Source organism: Engraulis encrasicolus, chromosome 20, assembly GCF_034702125.1.
Source record: "Engraulis encrasicolus isolate BLACKSEA-1 chromosome 20, IST_EnEncr_1.0, whole genome shotgun sequence".
Taxonomy (NCBI): Eukaryota; Metazoa; Chordata; class Actinopteri; order Clupeiformes; family Engraulidae; genus Engraulis; species Engraulis encrasicolus.
In genome coordinates this window covers 22,882,701-22,903,179 of record NC_085876.1, presented here as the reverse complement: position 1 = coordinate 22,903,179, position 20,479 = coordinate 22,882,701, and the positions used below count along the sequence as shown (strand labels likewise).

General features: G+C 43.8%; 1 protein-coding gene across 1 annotated transcript in view; it reads right to left on the bottom strand.

The window, feature by feature from the left end:
* npr1a (natriuretic peptide receptor 1a) overlaps positions 1 to 12,282 on the bottom strand; it is a 60,853-nt gene extending 48,571 nt beyond the window's left edge. The window contains exons 1-2 of the mRNA XM_063185596.1: positions 11,668 to 12,282; positions 8,562 to 9,339 (exon numbers count right to left, since the gene is read on the bottom strand). Coding sequence (XP_063041666.1) covers positions 8,562 to 9,336 — 775 coding nt within the window. The 5' untranslated portion in view covers positions 9,337 to 9,339; positions 11,668 to 12,282. The remainder of the gene's footprint in view (positions 1 to 8,561; positions 9,340 to 11,667) is intronic.
* Positions 12,283 to 20,479: the final 8,197 nt, after the last annotated feature.

Sequence of the window (20,479 nt, the reverse complement as noted above, 5' to 3'; positions counted from 1 at the left end):
ACCATTTCCCCAGTGCACTTGTCCTCCTTTGTGTAAGATTGTTCTCTGGTGCATTGTAGAGTGGTTGTAGAGTCTTTTGTGTTCTTTGTAAATGGCCGCCATCAATACTATTGTATTGTGAATTTTCTTCAAGGGTTTCCCCCAGCACTTCACAGTTGAAGCGGTCACCTTGACAACAACCACCTACCACCTTGAGTAGGTCCCATGAAAAGACAAAGATTTTGTATTGTGAATGTAATTCCTACAACTGCTTCACAAAATCTACAACCTATTTATTGTAGGAGGTTTTCCTATCATATTTCATGTGAAACTGCACCACATGGCATTTTCAACAATTATAGTTGCATGTCTCCGACAGGGGCTTACACCCCCCTACCATCTGACTTCATCCACAAGAACATTCTATATTTAAAGCAGAGTGCTGCTCCAGAAACGTATGTATCACACAATATTTTCATTTACGTACCAGTAATTGATGCTACAAGAGCAGGATCAACCCGCACAACCTTGAAGCTTGTGAACTCCTCTCTTCCTAGAGAGCTTAACAACCCCCCCCCCCCCAGACCAAACTTGTCTCTGCATGCTCCCCTCAATACAGCACTTCCCTTACTAACCATACAGTCTGGTCACCTTTACACTTCTTCTGGGTAAGTTGCACATGGGCGCATTAGTCTATTTCTTATTTTTTAAATAACAAGGGGGCGTTGGCAGGCTCACTATGACCAAGGGGATGAACAAGGGGGTGTTGGAAGGCTTGTGATTAGCTCATAGGGGAATTTTAAAAAGGTTGAGAACCACTGCTCTAGTGGACCCTGCAACATAACCTGAAGGTAGACATTCCCCATAGCACCTATCATGACACACAACTGTAAATCACAAATAGGGGTCGAATGATACAGGTTTTTTAATGGCCGATGCGATACCGATTTTCTTTTCATCACCCTTGGCCGATACCCGATTTCCGATACCCGATATTTGGGGCCGATATGGGTTAAAAGGAAGGTTAAAAAATGACTAATATTCCAGGTCTCAAAGTTAAAAATAAACATTCCTTTAACATTATCCAATTTAGGTAGAACTTGTAACATTTAAACACCCACTCTAATAATCAAGTAATGTCTAACAATCAAGTAATGAAAAAATTAAGTGTCTTGGTGCTTTTAAAAAAAAAACGAATGACATAAAATAATAAATATTGCGTATCGGCCAAAACCACACGCGTATCAGCCGATACGATACACTTTAAAAATGCAAATATCGGCCTGATACCGATACCGATATATACACGTATATCGGTCTATCCTTAATCACAAACTCTTGCAACACACACACACACACACACACACACACACACACACACACACACACACACACACACACACACACACACACACACACACACACACACACACACACACACACACACACACAACCCAGATTATGACTAAAGCAAACGCAAGCACTCGTGATGACAACTCAACAGCACACAAAATCAAGCAGCACACTACTGCAACTGCAACAATACACACTATTGCAACACACAATCACACAATACTGTCACAACACACAGAACATGAGGTCTGCACACACAAGCAGACGCAACACACACACACGCATCAGACACAATTAAACAACACACACGACACACAAAAACACACTTTATCACAACACACGCACAGCATCACATAACAGTAACAACACACCACAGTAAAAGAATCACAACATCACACAAAAACAAACACGTCACAACAGACACTACACACACTACAGTAAAAAAAAAAACACACACTATTACACAGCACACACACAATCGCACGACGGACACTATGTACAACACTAAAACTCACGATTACACAACACACACTATCACACGACAGTCTCCACTGGGGGAAGGCCATTAGCTCTGTGGTGTCGGTTACATGCAACGTGATAAGCAACAGATGTTTGGGGTCAATACTGCACGGCAGAGGACAATATCCAAATTATTATGGGGGAACTGAGAATTCACCATTTTACTGTAACACAGTCTGGCAGTCTGCTTCCCATGCTATAGTCTTAGATACTGTACAAGATTGATAGTGTGTGAGTGTGTGAGTGCATTCGTGCGTGCATGTGTGTGTGTGTGTGTGTGTGTGTGTGTGTGTGTGTGTGTGTGTGTGTGTGTGTGTGTGTGTGTGTGTGTGTGTGTGTGTGTGTCTGTGTGTGTGTGTCTGTGTGTGTGTGTCTGTGTCTGTGTGCCCAAGCTTGTGTGAGTATGACTGATATTGTGTGTGTGTGTGTGTTTGTGTGTGTGTGTGTGTGTGTGTGTGTGTGTGTGTGTGTGTGTGTGTGTGTGTGTGTGTGTGTGTGTGTGTGTGTGTGTGTGTGTGTGTGTGTGTGTGTGTGTGTGTGTGTGTGTGTGTGTGTGTGTGCGTGCGTGTGCCCACGCATGTGTGAGTTTGTACACTGCAATTGGTAAGTCACACTGCCTTTCAATGCACATCGCACCGTTTTCATCCTCAGTACATCCTGTGTACGTGTGTGCAGGTGTGTGTGTGTGTGTGGGTGTGTGTGTGTGTTAACGTCAGTACATCCTGTGTGTGAGCGTGTGTGCGTGCTTGAGGGTGTGTGTGCATGCGTGAGGGTGTGTGTGCATGTCACATCACAGTTGTCATCCTCAGTACACCGTGCTCACTTGTGTTAGCTGCCGATTCCTACTGTTACGTTTCTCTCAGCCTCCACTACAGACTTCTACCATTACACCACATCCCCTATCACTGAGACACCTCACCTCCCGTCAAAACACAGCACTCCTCACATCACATAACACTTTCATCCACATTCCTTGTGACTCTATTTCTCTTCGAGTGCATGCGTTAAGTCAGTGTTTCTCAAACTTTTTGGAACAAACACCCCCATGGCCTCATCACAAGCCTCCCAACGTCTCCTTGACCTCATCATAAGCCTGACAACGCCCCCCTTAGTATTAAAAAAATAAAATGGACTAATGCCCCTCAAGGACAACTAAGCACCACCCCCTCTTAGCTGTATCCTTCTCAACGCCCCCCCCTAGAGCTCCTGGGGGGGGGGGCTGTGCCGCCCCCATTGAGAAACACTACGTTGAAGGTACACTGTGCAGAAAATGGTCAAAAAAGCTACTGCAACTATGCTGCTCATTGAAACTGGGCTGCCTATTGCCAAATTTGATCTTTACATGAAAGTTTACTAAGTAATAAACAAATATTTTCTAGTAAGATCCAAGCTAAAAATGGCTATTTTTGGAAATTCAAAATGGCGGACCATGGAGAAGATCCCCCTTTTCATGTATGAAAAGTGCAATTTTTCCAGTCATAATGAACACTTAGAATTTGATGGTGTATTCAGTATTCATGATAAAGGTAACATTAGTGAATGGGCAGCATGAATTCTGGAAATAGATAACTAAAAATCTCACACAATGTCCCTTTAAGTCAAAGGCTTATCTGCTGTAACAGTTAGCTCCCACTACAAACAATGCCACTAGATACACACAGACACAGCAGTGCAGCGAACATTATAAAAATAGCCCATTCATTCGGGTGTATGTTTACTGTTCAATGTATTTTCACCGTTCAATGTATTTTACTGGAAAGGTTTTTGACTCGCGCACTGCGTCGAAACGTCAGTCTTTATATTTGCACCACAATAAAATAACTACAAAATCATCCCCGGCCTGGTCTTTTTTTGAAGTGGACCAGTTTACTTTCCAGTATTTTACTAGAACTTGACTTAACAGTACCAAAGCACATCTAGTATAGCCCCCAATCTCACTGAGGCAACCCACCAATCATGTTGTGTAGCTTCATTTGTTTTATTTTATTCTTTTACTGATTTGATTTTTAATTTTACTTATGAGCTTTTGTGTCTGTTTGTGGTCCACAGGGGCAAAAGTTGAAATATTTGCCAGGATAAATTAGCCTGGCGACGCCATCCATGTACTCCACCCAAAGATTTTGGCTCCGCACATCGTCTGGCAAAAGCCTCGAGCTCGGTTCTCTCAGTGTGTCGCCAATCAGCAAACAGTTGAGAGTGGTGACGTAGAACTCACCCGCGAGCTCCGTTACTGATTGGTTAAGGTAACTATATTCACACTTTCGTTTTGTTATTTGTATGCTTTTGCGACGCTATAACGTAACAGGCATACTAATAAAGCACAATATGGGTTTTAATTTGAGTTTGGAACTTCAATTAATTTAAATGATAGAGTAAGATCAGACCATCTCCCATCGTCCACGGAGACGGATTCCTCATGGCTTTTGCCAGACTGATTGACGGAGTCAACAGTCGGCTATTCGCCCAGGCTAAGGATAAATATGTGGGGTGATAAAAAAGTGACTCAGTCAGTTCTCTCATCCTGTCAGCGAAAGCTACTGCTTGACTGTCTGTCTCTTCTCCATTCCTCCTCTTGCCTCTACTTGTCTCCATTCAAAAGGAATCTAAACCTCTTCCTCCTCATGTGCCTTATTTGAGGTCATTGATTGGCCGGAAAAAAGGCCAATGAAAGCAGGAAAGCAGACTATGTATGAATGCCACATTGAACCATCAGTCCAGCACGAGTTCCCTATGGTGACAGTAGTTTTATGCAAGCCTTTTTAGGTTGAAATAAGATATTCCTGCGTAGCCTCTTACTGCAGATGGGGTCGCCGACGGGCCTATTCACTATTTGCTGAAAATCTCAACAACATCATAAAACTTTGATACAGTACAGAGAGTCGTAGTTAACAGATTAATACATAGCCATTACAATGTTGATGACAGTAAGGTTATAACATAGTCTCTGCGCTAAGGGGTTAATAAGAAATAAGTCTTAATTTGTCATCAGAAATCAAAAGGAAGAAGTCTCTTTAAGCCAAAGACATGAAACAGATGTAGAAGTCCAGTTTCTAACAACTATTCTCTCTTGACTGAATGAATCAGATTCTTCACAGGCTAATAAATTGGGAAAAATGACATGTATGAACATACCCTCTACCTAGCAATCACTCTTACCCTGCAGTCAGATAGATTAGCTCAAGAAGACACCACTGACAGCTAGCTGGCAATGATTGCACTGAATCTCACAAATGTATTTTTGTCCTGGGCATGGCTAGCCCATGCATGGTTGGTTGGTTTTATGCTGATTTCTTTTTTTTCGTTTTCTGTAGTAGTCTTGGCAACAAGGTAACACTTCAGGCAACTGATGAATTGTGTGATTTTTTTGTCTTTTCTAATGCAAATGACTATGAGTGTTTGCCATGGGTCTTCTGACACACACGGCAATGGTATTAGAATGCAACCATATAATTACCATCTAATAATACACTTTTTACTGTATAATTTACATACAACATACAACTCTACACTTTATATTGTGATTGCTTGAGCTTTCAAGCGGCGTCATGGAAATACTGATGTTGCACATGCTTACAGTGGTGGCCACTCAGAACACTTTTTATAGCTTTTCCTAAACCATTAAAACGCACAATAAAATTGGTTGACTTTTAAATGCACCTATACCCTAATTCAGTGATTCTCAAACTTTTTCAGACCAAGGACCACTTTGTCCCCCCAAAAATGTTCAGGGACCACCTATTAACTGAATTGACAGTTGACGGGTGCTATTTCAACACTAATTTTGAATCAGATCACTTACTTTTTATTCACATTTACAAGCCTGTCTTATTGTGGTGAACATGAGACTTCAGACATGTTTGGCTTTGTAATAATGTTACAAATATAGCCTTCAGCTTGCTTATCTTGGAAAAGCAGAAATCCATTCGAGGACCACCTGAGCTCTGTCGCGGACCACTAGGTCCCCGGACCACACTTTGAAAATCACTGCCCTAATTCTACAGTAATATATTAACCACAGCTTTGACTTTTCATCCAGCCCTGTGGTAAGTATATTAGACTCTGTTTTTTATGGAATTAGTTCTCAGAGGAACCAGCTATCATGTAAAAAAAAAATGCTATGGACAGAAGAAAGAGGTCTGCACTCCACTGCTGAAATGTTATTCATTTAAAGGAACAGTACACCCTTTTTTGAGTTTCACATATTTGCTGTATTTCCAAGCATTATTTATGAATGTGCATATAATTTTCTTCTCAGTGTTTTCAGTACTCAGATTTATTGGATCAGAATTATTAGCATAGATTAGCATAATCACTGGAAGTAAATGGGGAGCATTAGCATCAAGCCACAAGTGATAACAAGACAGGATTAAATAGCTGTTTTGCACTCTGGTGAATTTTGCATTAATTTTAAAGTAGTTTATAATTACATTTGATGATGTTTTGTTTGCTCCCCATAGACTTGCATTGCTACTCTTAATTTGGCTGTACTGTTAAACTAGGTAATGCAAACACATAGGCCTAGACGAAAATTATATGCACATTCATGAATAATGCTTGGAAATACTGCAAATATGTGAAAATGAAAAAAGGGTGGACTGTTCCTTTAAGCTCCACATAAACTATGCTACTGACATGGTGTCAGTTATGACTTTCTCCTATTTGTGTCAGCTATTAATTTATTAATTCATTAATTGGTATTATTTTTTTTAGTTAAGACATAGATGTCATACAGTAAATGGAATCCAGTGATTCCACCATGGATGTAAGGCAGGACAAGGGCCAACTAATCCATCCTCTGTGGGGTGAGAGGTTTTCAGCTCAAGTTCAAAGCCCACTACCCGTATGAACAAACATTCAACAACTACAACACACTGTAATCAAATAATAAATAAAACACACCAATACATTTTAGAATATTAAAAAAAACTGCTACAATAATGAAGCAAATCTGCCTAATTGTTTACATTTTTAAAAAATCAGAGCATTTATGAAGGAACAATTTGGGAATCTTCTGAATATTTTTGGTGACCAATTGAGGTTTAAGGGGGATTCATACTTGGCGTGACTGGCGCTAGCCTCCTTCATACTTCACTCGCGACCTCACTCGCGCCGTCACGTGACCCAAAATGACGTCACAAGCCGTGGCGCGACGTCGTGCACCCCACATTTTTTGTAACTTGTCGTGCGCCACCAGCGACCATGCAGGTAGGCAGACAAAGCAGGAGTTGCGAAGAGAGGCTACAACTACTGTAGGCTACTACAGAATGGATCCTGCATCATTTTGGGGATAATAAAATGTCCTAGACAGTTAGGCCTATTTTATCTTCTCTCTTAAATGTTGTTCAGTGAAACAATTGTTTACTTTGTTCAGAAGCACGTTGTGTTCGGCCATCTATTTATAAATTCTGCTGCCAGAACAATGCTCTCACATGGTCTTGGAATGATCTGGCAATGTAGACTACAACAAAAAATATATGTTTCAATGTGGTAAGTCACAAGTCAGACGTTCAGTAGCCCTACAGCAGCCGTGTTTGTATTTTATACATCCGTAGAGCTCACGCTGCGAGTTGCGAAAGATACTGCCGTTTCTCTCATGAACAGCAGAGGGCACTTCCGACAATGCGAGCGAAAGCCTGTAAGGGCGCTTTTGAAGTATGAATAGTCTGGCGCAAGTGATGACGTCATTAATGGTTCTCGCGCCAAACGCGCCAAAGTGCGCACGTGAAGTATGCAGAGCCCTTTAGAATATGGTACATTCAACACTGAACTGTGCTAGCTGCCATCTATTAAATCTAGTACACGAGTATGTTAGTGAGTATTAGGGCGCAGTAGAGATTATTCAATGATCCTGAAGAAATAAAGCAGCAAAAGGGGTCACTTGTCCCAGGCCCAGGGAGAGAGGGGCCCCAGATTTGGGTCCTCATTACATTGTATGTATTGGGTTTGGGCCTCTTCATGTGTCTTTGTGACTATGTGACAGGTTACCTACTTTGCACAAACAACACTAACACTCATTACACATAACTAAGTATTTTTTGCGGGCCCAGCCAAAGCTGTCAGCGGCCCTGCCTATTAGTGGTGTCAACAATGATCGATTCGGCGATCCGAATCGATGCGGGGCATGGACGATCCAGAATCGATCCGGCAAGTTCCAGAATCGATCCGGCAATTTTTTTTAAGTTTCAATTACTTCCATGGATATTTCGGGAGCAAATGAATGTTAAATTAAATAAAAGCACTTCAAAACATTGCAAGACTGATACAGACTGATACAGAAAACAGCCAATAAATTGTTGCTCAGTATCTGACTACTTGTATTGCCTCATCATGACTGAGTAGCCTCTTAGTGCAGATGGGGTCGCCGGCGGGCCTATTCACTATTTGTTGAACATACTCAACTACATCATAACAACATTGCTATGACAGCGCCGAGAGCCTTAAGTAACAGATTAAGACATAGACATTACAATTTTAGTGACAGTAAGGTTATAACATAAGTGCTGCACTAAGGGGTTTAACATTTGCTTTGCTTTCAGTAGAAATGTAATGCATTGCAATGCATAGTAGAATTGAATCGGATCGGATCGGATCGAATAGAATAGAATCGAATCGCTACCTCCCGAATCGTGATCGAATCGGATCGTGAGCCGATCCACACCACTACTGCCTATGCATATCTCACTCATTTCATGAGGTTGCTGTCTACTCACCGCGGGCCTGGTCCCTGATCCTGGACATGATGTCCTGGTAGTCCACAGGTCCATCCAGCTCGTCGAAAGCCACCTGGTGGATGGTGATGTTCTCCTTGATCATCTCGTTGAAGGACCCCTCCACCGGGAAGAAGCAGAGCCGGTCGTCGTTGCGGTGGTCGTGGTAGGTCAGCATGGCGTGCGTCCAACCGAAGCCCCGGTGCATGTCCACCACGAACTCTCCCAGCTTCTGGTAGGTGGGGCCCATGTTGGTGATGGACGTGTACTCCTCGAAGGCCACGGCCGCCGCGCCCGCCGTCACCATGGGAACGTGCCAGTGGCCCGTGAAACGCCCCACGGGCGCCGCCGCGTAGTCGCAGCCGGGCCCGACGAAGGCCCAGGGGTTGTGGGACATCTTGAAGTCCACGGCGGCCAGAGGGGCCACGGTCTCCGAGCAACGGCCATCTTGGGTGTCGCTGCCGTTGAAGAGGAGGACCAGCCGGTGTCCCGGCAACATCCAGGGGTCGGCGTTGACACGCTCCATCGCCCGGGTCAGCGCCGGTGCCACGCGGGGCCACGCCCAGGCATACTCGTTGTTGTTCTTGGGCAAGATGGCCGCCAGGGTGACGTTGCGGACGGCAGACGGGTCAGGGGTTGGGGCCGGCGGCTGGAGGTGGGCCCATCCAAACTGGGAGAAGAGGAGACCGAGTAGCAGCATCGTCGTCAGCATCGTCATGGACGTAGTTGTTGTTGTTCTTCTTGTTGTCCGCGACAAGGGCCGACTGGACTCATCCATCTTCTGTGGGTGGGGATGACAGGGGAAGAGTGTTAAAGTTCAAGTTCAAAGTTCGACATCAAGAAACACCGAACAGCGGCACAAACTGTCAAAACCTACGATGTGCAAGACAAAGGTCAAGGTGGCAATCACAGCTGTCACCGCAATCAGAGATGGCAAACGCTGTGAGTGACTTTTTACATCACGAGTCATGAAACATACGCTAGAGATGTGCTTGTGTGTGTTTGCGCAAGAGTGTGTGTGTGTGTGTGTGTGTGTGTGTGTGTGTGTGTGTGTGTGTGTGTGTGTGTGTGTGTGTGTGTGTGTGTGTGTGTGTGTGTGTGTGTGTGTGTGTGTGTGTGTGTGTGTGTGTGTGTGTGTGTGTGTGCATGGCTCTAAATTAACTTTTTTCCATCACCAGCCAAATTGGCTATACTCTTAATCTTACTAGCCAAACACACAGTCACTAATGTGTCTAAGTCGCCAGTAAGGCGATATTTTATACCAGCCAAACTGACAGTTCACCAGCATTTGGCCGGTTGGCTGGTGTAAATTTAGAGCCCTGTGTGTGTGTGTGTGTGACTCAGTGTGTTTAGCTCCCCCTGCAGACACCACACACTGTGAGTGAAGAAACACACGCACACACGCACATCCACACGCACGCACGCACACACACACACACACACACACACACACACACACACACACACACACACACACACACACACACACACACACACACACACACACACACACACAGGCTTGACATTACCTTTTTTGCTTACCGACCACTGTGGCTAGTGATTTTCCTGAGTCACTAACCATTCAGGTATTCTACAAGCCAAGATTTTTATATTGTTTTTTTCTTTATCATGACACTGTACATCTAACTTCAGAAGACGGGGTTCTAAAGCAAGAAGACAAGTGCACTTCAACATGGAAATAAATCACAAAAATAGAAACCGAGTAACTTACTTTTTCTTGAACTAAATACAAACAATTGATACAGAATGAAGGCTAAACTATGCTGATATGTTATATCATAGAATAAGCTACCTGCCAAATTGGCTAGTGAGACTGAAATTATTACTAGCCACAGCCAAGTTTTACCAGCATTTGGCTGGTTGGCTGGTGCCAGTGTCAAGCCCTGACACACACACACACACACAGACACACACAGACACACACACACACACACACACACACACACACACACACACACACACACACACACACACACACACACACACACACACACACACACACACACACTTTAAAATCGCATGTATAATGTAGGCTATTTAAGATCAAAGCACATTGTCCACAACAAGAATTCAACAACACACTACGTCAAATCCAGTAGATACGATTATAAATGACAAAAGTAGTAGAAGCATCCAAGATTACATAAGACACATTACAGCAAAGATGTGAAATATGACAGTTGATTGGAGACGTGATTGGGTGTGCAGGTTAATAACTGTATAATGATAGGGATGATGATAATGATATTTCAAATCATTAAGCCCTTGCAGATGCTTAATGAATACAAATAGACTTATAGAGCTTAAATGCTGATGTTGGGCATTTCAACAACATAGTCTATGTTTTTTAATGTATAGCCTGCAATTCATGGAGTGATTTTTTTTCCAGAAGAACGCAACGATCGTCACTAGAACTCATTTCTAAAGCTTTTGCTTATGAAAGGATGACATATTTGGTGAATTGAATGTGTTGCTAATTCAATTTCTGTAAATGCTCCTCCTTATGGACCCAAATTGATTAAAGTGACCTTTTACACTGTATAAAATTTACCTTTCTACCACACAATATGCTTCCGTGCTCTGTAACAGCACTGCACTGTAAAAAGTGATAGCCTATCAGTGATAAGTCATGATAACTTATATACTTACTTAATTCTGCTACACCGTCAAAAATCAGCATGGTTTAACTAGAAATCACAAGTTTACCAGCTGCCTCAGAATTCCAAGTTAATTTAAAATCGTTTTTGTAAGTTGCGTGAAGTTGTGTGTGTTGTTTGAACACAAGGTTACAATTCAAAGCTTCACATAACAAACTTACAATCAGGAGTTAAATTAACTTGGAATTCTGAGGAAGTTGATATTTTTTACATTGTAGCCTTCTTTTACCTTTATAATATTCCATAAACCATGTAGCCTAGTCGTTTGGTCAAGTTAGGCTGATCAGTTATTGAAGCCTATACACATTGAGTGTTTTAAGAGATTGTCATTACTGTAATTCTATGCAGGTAGCCTATTTAGGCTACCAGGAGCCCTCTGATTCCTGATAACAGCACATGCCAAAACACAAGCTGACATAAATGTGATCTACCTTAAATTGCTGGGTGATGTCTCCGCATGACTTCCTGCTTGTGAAAGTTGGTTTGGGGTTGTTCGGTATTCCTTTAAAAGTTGGAAAGCATCAGTGAGAGAAGAATGTGTGCTATTATCGCTGCATGCTTTCAAGGTGAGATGCTCCACCGCCTTTAATCTGGAGAATTGAACAATAATTGACGAATGTCGTGAAAAAACAAAGTCACCTAGAACTCTCAAGCGCAACCGCCAAGCCTTCAGACCGCTAGTCGTCTGCCCAAAAGGCAAAAACCGTTAATATGTACCAACTTGGACCTCGGTGTTTTCCTTGCTCCGTCTCTTCCTCTCTCAACTGGAACAGGCGCGCGCTGTGAGGTGCTGGCAGCCTCTCAGAAATTACGTCCCTGAGACCAAAACTAAAACTCACGACGTTTCATTTTACAGGTGTGGTTAGCACATCACAGACAATCTTATCTGTCGACGAGGGGGAAAAACTTATGATTTATGCAGTCCCGTTCCATTTTATGAAAAGCGACATCGCAGCGAAACACATCACCCATTCGCAAAAACCGGACATGCAGGGGAAAGGAAAAATTAGTTCCTCCACTTGCAGTGGTGGAAATGACGCGCGCGCGCTGGGATGCGTTCCACGAGCCACCAATCTTTTGACTGTCAGCGGTGTAGGATATCATGACAACAACAGATGTGTGTGTGTGTGTGTGTGTGTGTGTGTGTGTGTGTGTGTGTGTGTGTGTGTGTGTGTGTGTGTGTGTGTGTGTGTGTGTGTGTGTGTGTGTGTGTGTGTGTTCTGGGAAAAGACAGATAAAATGAATTCGAGGGAATCTCACATTTACCCACACATGTCAGTCAGTGCCAAGTGTACTGTAGCCACAGACCTCTTGTGTATGACTGGGAGAAAGAATAAATCCTCTTCATATGTCACTGCTTGCAATGTGGTCATGGTGGGAAAACTTGTCATGTGGACTACTGTAAGCTATGGTATATAGAAGTGTGTGTGTGTGTGTGTGTGTGTGTGTGTGTGTGTGTGTGTGTGTGTGTGTGTGTGTGTGTGTGTGTGTGTGTGTGTGTGTGTGTGTGTGTGTTTGTGCGTGTGTGCATGTGTGTGTTTGTGTGTGTGTGTGTGTGTGTGTGTGTGTGTGTGTGTGTGTGTGTGTGTGTGCGTACGTGCATGTGTGTGTGTGTGTGTGTGTGTGTGTGTGCACCCACGTGTGTGTGTGTGCGTTAGAGGTAGGAGCCCCTTCCCCTATATGGCCGGCCTGGCCTGCTCTCCTCTCTGACCTGAGGCATTTCTGTGGCCCCGCGCCCCTCTTCCTCTCTCATTGTTCCCCTGCTTTCCCCACATCCTCTCAATTAAAAACGGTCTATTTTAGTTTCACGCCATTAATGCTCCCATTGGCTCCTACAGTACAGTCAGACTGCCCCCCTCTCCACCCCACTCCCTTCCCTTCCGTCCTCCCCTCTTCCCTCTCTTCTCCTTTTTCCTCAATCGTTTTTCCTTTCTCTCCCATTGGTTCCTATCCCCCATCCCTCTTTCCTCATTTTTTCTCTCAGTCTTTTTCTGTCTGCCTTCCTCCCCTCCCTTCCCGTTTCCTCCCCCCTTTTCCTCCTCCCCTCTTTTCTCCTTTTTCCTCTACCGTTCTTCTCTTTCTCTCCCATTGGTTCCTATACGGTCAGCTTGGTCTCCTCCACTCCCTTTCCTCCCATCCATCCTCACCCCTTTCCCTCTCTTCTCCACTTTCCTCTGTCATTCTGTCTTTCTATTTCTCTCCCCTTGGTACATTCAGTCTGCACACCCTCCCTCCATTCCCTCTCTTCTCCTCTTTCCTCTGTCATTCTGCTTCTCTCTCTCTCTCTCTCTCTCTCTCTCTCTCTCTCTCTCTCTCTCTCTCTCTCTCTCTCTCTCTCTCTCTCTCTCTCTCTCTCTCTCTCTCTCATGGTGTCCTATCTGGTCTTCTCATCTTGCACCGAGCTCAGCAGCCCCCTGCTCCTCTCTGTGCCATGATCAATACTGCTGACTGCTGAGCAGAGAGAGAGAGAGAGAGAGAGAGAGAGAGAGAGAGAGAGAGAGAGAGAGAGAGAGAGAGAGAGAGAGAGAGAGAGAGAGAGAGAGAGAATATAGAGGGGTGACGGAGAGGAGGGTGGATAACACAGAAGAGAAGAGAGACGGAGCAAGAGAGACATAACAAGGAGACAGGCAAAGCATATAAATACTGTACGTATCTGCAGGTTAAGGCATGGGAGTATTGGGTAGAGCTAGAGAGAGAGAGAGAGAGAGATAAAGAAAAGAAAGGAGAAGCTGAGACGATGAATAGACTACGTGGGAGTGAGAGAGGTAAAGGAATGGAGGAAAAGAGTGAGAATATCAGAGCAGGATGGTGAGATAATGAGAGGGATGGAGAGATATGGACAGAGGGAGCGGGAGGTGTACCTGAAGAAGAAGAAGAAGAGGAATGGAGAACATTTCAGAATAAAGAGAGAGAGAGAGAGAGAGAGAGAGAGAGAGAGAGAGAGAGAGAGAGAGAGAGAGAGAGAGAGAGATATGAAGGCTGCTAACTTCTGGGCTTTCGTCCCACAGACACCCACATGAGAGGGGGAGGAGAGGAGAGGAGAGGAGAGGAGAGAAGAGGAGAGGAGAGGAGAGGAGAGGAGAGGAGAGGAGAGGAGAGAGGAGAGGAGAGGAGAGGAGAGGAATGAGGAGAGGAGAGGAGAGGGAGAGAGAAAGATGAGAGAGTTGGATGAAGACAGGAGAGGTTAAGACAGAGGGATACAGAGAGAGAGAGACAGAGACAGTGTTGCCAGATGTGTCTGACCAAGTCCCGCCCAAAAGCTTCTCAAAAACCGCCAAATTGCGCTAAATTCCGCCCAAATTCAACCAATTACATTGACTTCAATGGGCCAAAAATGGCTCAAAAAAACGCCAAATGGCCAATTTTCCCCATTTTTACCCACAGACACTCATCCAAAGTAGCCCAATTGGCCGGGCACCCGCCCAATCTGGCAACACTGGAGAGAGACAGACAGGGACAGAGAGAAGGGATGGAACATGAGAATGGGAGTAAGGTGAAAGTGAGAGGGATGAAGAGAAAGAGGGATGGATAAGACAAGGAAAGAGAAGGTGGGAAGGACGGTTGGGAATGTGTGTGTGTGTGTGTGGGGGGGGGGGGTTGAAGTGATTGGAATGGGAATAAAATGAACCAAGAAGAGAAGGATGGAGAGATGGGAATGGGAGAGAGAGAGAGAGAGAGAGAGAGAGAGAGAGAGAGAGAGAGAGAGAGAGAGACGAAGGAAGGGAATAGAAAGACAGATGGATGGTCATAACATCAATGGGATGGAACAGAGAGAGAAATAGAGGGATTACAGTAGTTCAAATCTCTGCCCACAGACAGCAGACAGACAGACACAGAGTCAAGTGGAGGGAGATTTCTTTATTGACTGAATGAGTTGGCATTCAGAGATAATGAGGTTTTATTTACAGACAGGGAGGTTTGTGGGGAGTGATTGGTAAAAAATAATTAAAAAAGAGAACAGAGAAGAATACTTGACTTGAATACTTTTCCCTTCACACCAAAGATGGTAGCTGTCTGTTCTTTCAAAGAGATGGGTGATTTTGGTACACAGGCAGATGTTCTTTTGTATGCAATCTTTTTCAATCAATTAAGATCGGAGCTCATTTTACCTCAGGTTAGCCATAGGACACGCACAGGCAAAATCTGCTCTCTCTCTCTCTCTCTCTCTCTCTCTCTCTCTCTCTCTCTCTCTCTCTCTCTCTCTCTCTCTCTCTCTCTCTCTCTCTCTCCCCCCCCCACACACACAATGCCAAAGCCACTTGTCTGTCATTATCCATTTACTGCATGGCTTTCCCTTTTCTATGCGTGACTAAAACTCTGACAGTATGTCTGACTGCCATAGCAACTGGTATCTAAGCACGGCATCTTTTCAGAATGCTGCAGTTGCTTTTTAAAAAATGTACCCCGATCAAAGCGTCATTGTTCAAAACCCTATCATACACCCTCAGACAATATTATCATAATCTATCTACATTCACCATCAATAATAACATTCAATCCTGAAATCACTGCTTGCATTGATATACAATAGATATCAATAATGCTGTCTTTGTGATCGTCAGTATTTCATATTTACTATATTTTTTATTCTGTAGCAACATATACTATATATATTCAATTAATGATCTATTCATATTTCCAATTAAACATCATTTAATACAATTCAGAAATAAGCTGTACAGTACGGCACCTTCAATAATAAAGGTCTGGATAAAGAAAGTCTTTTTTTTAACAAAGTGGAACCCGGCCAAGACTACCAACATCCATCACGACTTACTTTCAGGTCTTCAATCTGATATGTGCCTGTTCCCAGGACCTCGCCATGTACCGATGTTGTACCCACAATAACAATAATAGTTTGAATAACAATTTCAGTAATAAATCTGCTGTTACTTCACTTGCCCTGCAACACAAATACCTTGTCTCAGAAAATAGCTCTTAAGAGAGAGAAATACAGTACATCTTGGGAACGATGTCTAACACACACAAACTGGCTGGCAGAGTCTGTCTGTGTTCACTTCAAAGAACCCAATTCGTGTTTACCGGACGCACCCTTAAGGCTAATGTAGTTTTAACTCAGGAGTGACCTTTGAGTAAATGGCTGTTAGCAAGCAGGGTAGCCAGGCTGTGCCCTCCTAGTGACGCAACACTTTCAGCATTGCAACTAGTCAGAGCAAAGAGCAATGCAAGTCATTTCTGAGTTCCCGAAAATACGGGAACTCCTCCCACCTTGTCAGGAAGCACACAACCATAAGCTAACAATGGAGGCAGATCAACTAAACCGTTTGGGAAATGTTAATTGTTATGTTCTTGGTCACACCAAGTCTCGAAGAGATTTGAATGTCGACGATAATCAGGCTACAAGCAGGGCTGCTGACAGCCTTATTTTACTTACTTAACCCCATCACGCCATTCGGCAACATAGGGCAACAACAAAGTCTCTCCACTTCGATCTGTCCGTAGCCAACTTCTCGATGGTCCCCAAGCTTTGGTGACCATGGTGCTGCTGGAGCTCCTTCTCGATGGTCCGGCCCCATGTCATTTTAGGCCTGCTTCTCTTCTTTTTACACTCTGGGGTCTAAAGTAATGCGACTCTTGGGATTGCGTTGAGTTGAGAACAAGCCCTGACCTTAACCTGTCGTGAGGAAATGTTTTTACACTTTTACGTTTACCAGTAACAACAACACTATCCCAGCAAAAGGGGTCAAAACATGTGGGGTCCAGGATTTGGGCCCCACATGGAGCGAGGGCCCTTGCATGTGGGTGTGCTCCAGGGGGTCAGGATTTGGCTGGTTAGCCTTGCCGATTAGCAAGTCACTTCCTCATCGCCATTTTCATAAATTCGCTCTTTTCTGACCCCACTTCGCTCAATGATGACTGGTGGGTGCTCGAGTTTAGTGTTGGGCACACAGACCTTGGTTGGGCACCTTATAATACCTCCATGCATCCAATGCCCGTCTTCCATATTGCTTTCTGGTCAACCTCATGGGAGTCAGTAAAGTGGCACGTAATTGGCTGAGTAAACTAGTTGCGGAAATGAGCTCCATGAAACTCCATTTTGGAAACTGAAAAAATTGTTCAATTTTGGCTGAATTCACTAGCCTAGCATTTCCAATTGAAATGACTGAGGGCGGGACTTATTCACTCTCTCCAGTTCTTATACTACCTCCATGGTGTGCTCCAATAGCAGTGGCCTCACAAAGGTAGATTAGAGTAGCATACACACACACACACACACACACACACACACACACACACACACACACACACACACACACACACACACACACACACACACACACACACACGCACACACACACGCACACACACACACACACACACACGCACACACACACGCAGGCACACATACACACACACAGACAAACACACACATATATATGTTCTATGTATGTCTGCTCAGTGCCCAGTCTTGCACTTTATATGTCTGTATGGGCATTGTATAGGTACTCTAGGTCTAATGTGTGTCTATGTCTATGTCTAATTGTCTATGTCCACACCTAGAGTCTAGAGTCTATGTCTGTCTGCATGGGAAAGTAAGAAACGTAATTTCAATTCTTTGTATGACCAGCGCATGTAAAGAAATTGACAATAAAACCAACTTGACTTGACTTGACTTGACATAAACACATGCACGGACGCACACACGCACGCACGCACGCACGCACGCACGCACGTACACACACGCTCAGACACACACGCACGCACACACACACACACACGTACACACACACATGCACACACACACACACACACACACACAGCTCCTGACGTAGACAGCTGCTGCAGGGCAGTTCAAAGCCGAGCAGACACACTGGATGGAAGTGGATGATGTCCAGAGCCGGGCAGCTGAATGAATCAGTTGTGCCTCAGTGGCACCAGCTGCAGTGATGGGCAGATAAGAGGTGGCTCTGGACTGCACACCACAGAATACAGCAGCACAAGCTGACATCACACACACACACACACACACACACACACACACACACACACACACACACACACACACACACACACACACACACACACACACACACACACACACACACACACACACACACACGCACGCACGCACACACGTGCACACGCGGACACACACACTCTCTCTCCCTCTCTCTCTCTCTCTCTCTCTCTCTCTCTCTCTCTCTCTCTCTCTCTCTCTCTCTCTCTCTCACGAGCACACAAAGTCACACTGGCATTTGATCACAATTATTAATCCAAATTCGAATAAACAACTGAATTTTGGCCAGTGTAACAAAATAGAACCAATAATGTAGAAAGCAGAAGGTCCCAGGCACTCAGAGGTAACTCAGTCCGAAGAAGGAGGTATATTAAAAAGCCTTTATTAGCTGTGGCTACTCATAATTGAAATTAAAATGCCATTTTGCCATTGGCATTTTAATTTCAATTATGAGTAGCCACAGCTAATAAAGGCTTTTTAATATACCTCCTTCTTCGGACTGAGTTACCTCTGAGTGCCTGGGACCTTCTGCTTTCTTAATTCTGGATTTCCCAACCCCAAGAGCACCATTTTGGACATTTTTTTCCACACACCTGATTGCCGGGTTGACCTCTCTCTTTTTAGAACCAATAATGTATTGGTTGAACAAAATAAAAGTGAATGGTAATAATTATGTAAAAAACATGTTCTGACTCCAAGGACGCCCGAGGGGTGTGTATATTATTCCCTGTGCGATCACAATTAAATCGTATTTTTTATTTTTTTTTATCTTGTCCAGAATTGCGATTTTTAGATTAATTGTACAGCCCTACATATACTAGCCTAGAAATCTAGACGCCCCTAGCGACCGCAAATTGAATTTGCTCCCGGGGGCATACAGCTTTTTGCTGTACGGCGTCTAGATTTCTAGGCTATACATATACATCTCATTTGTGAAAATTGAAAATTGTAACGGAAAGCTTTGGATAAAGTTTTAGTGTTTTTCGGTAACAATACAGTCTTTCTATCCCATTAAATACAGGGAATTAGCTGGTGTAGCAGCTGTGTAGTATCACCTGCACTCACCAATTACTTTTATGTTTACTTTTGCAGTTTTGACACCTCTGTCAGAGAAACTCTCATTGAGACAATCGCATCAGCACCAAGAGAGGCATTTTGTTTTTTCAATAAATGTCGCCCCCTGCTGTACATACGCAGTGAATCATAACAATATTCAGCGCCAGCTAGTCGAATTCAAAATGAGTTTGGTACCCAAAGTGCTCTAGTGAAAAGCAGAAGTGAATTTCAGGGATAGTAGGACTACATAAATAGGGATGCCCTCTGTGACTATTGCACAAAAATGCTGCTAACTGATACCTCAAATAGGCCTAACGAGAGCACAATAGGATTGGATTTCATACACATTGATTTTTGTTGTTGTAACTCACTGTGCTGCAGTCGGTGTGAAGGAGAGGGGAAATCTGGGGGGAGGATGAATTCTACAATGAAAAAGTACAGAGGTGGGCGAACTCAGGCCCGGGGGCCACATGCGGCCCGCTGAGCCATTTCATGTGGTCTGCAGAGAGCCTTTACAAGAAAGACAACCAAAATTCTTAAAATGGCTGTACCTAAAACAGGGGTCTTGCGAACTTGTATGTCATTTAGTATCAATGGCAAAGGTGCTGGATTACAGATGGAGGTTGTGAGTTCGAATCCCACTCGGACCCATGTTGATTTTCAAAATTATATCATATGCAGTGTTCCTTAGCCTTTGTTCTGTTACAAACTCTACTGTACCTGCAATTAAGATTGCATTGGAAGAAGGCAAAAAGCCAGTGTTTTCTACTTTGACAGTTTGTTATTCCTGTAATGGTAGCTTATGACCAGCTGGTGGCACACTGAACTAGTACATGGGGAAAGCTGCAGGCCTATATAGTAAGGGATGATCAGAGGATCATGTCGTTTTTGCAATCCGTATGCGTTTTGTTGAGGAGGTAACCATGTTACTAAATTCATCACATTGGCTTAGTTGCACCTGTGTTCATATGCATTTTGATATATTTTGATAATTTATTTTCAATAAATATGCAGAATGTTGATGTATTGCTTCGTGTGTGTGTGCATGTGTGTGCATGAGTTCATGTGCGTGTGTGTGATCCATTTTGTGTGATATTTTGTTGTGCAGGTCTTTTGCTATGGCAACGGCCTCTCCCATTAAACTCATAAAGAGACGAGTGTGTGTATGGGTGTGATGAAATTGAGAGGCTTATTTCTATTTGTTGTGT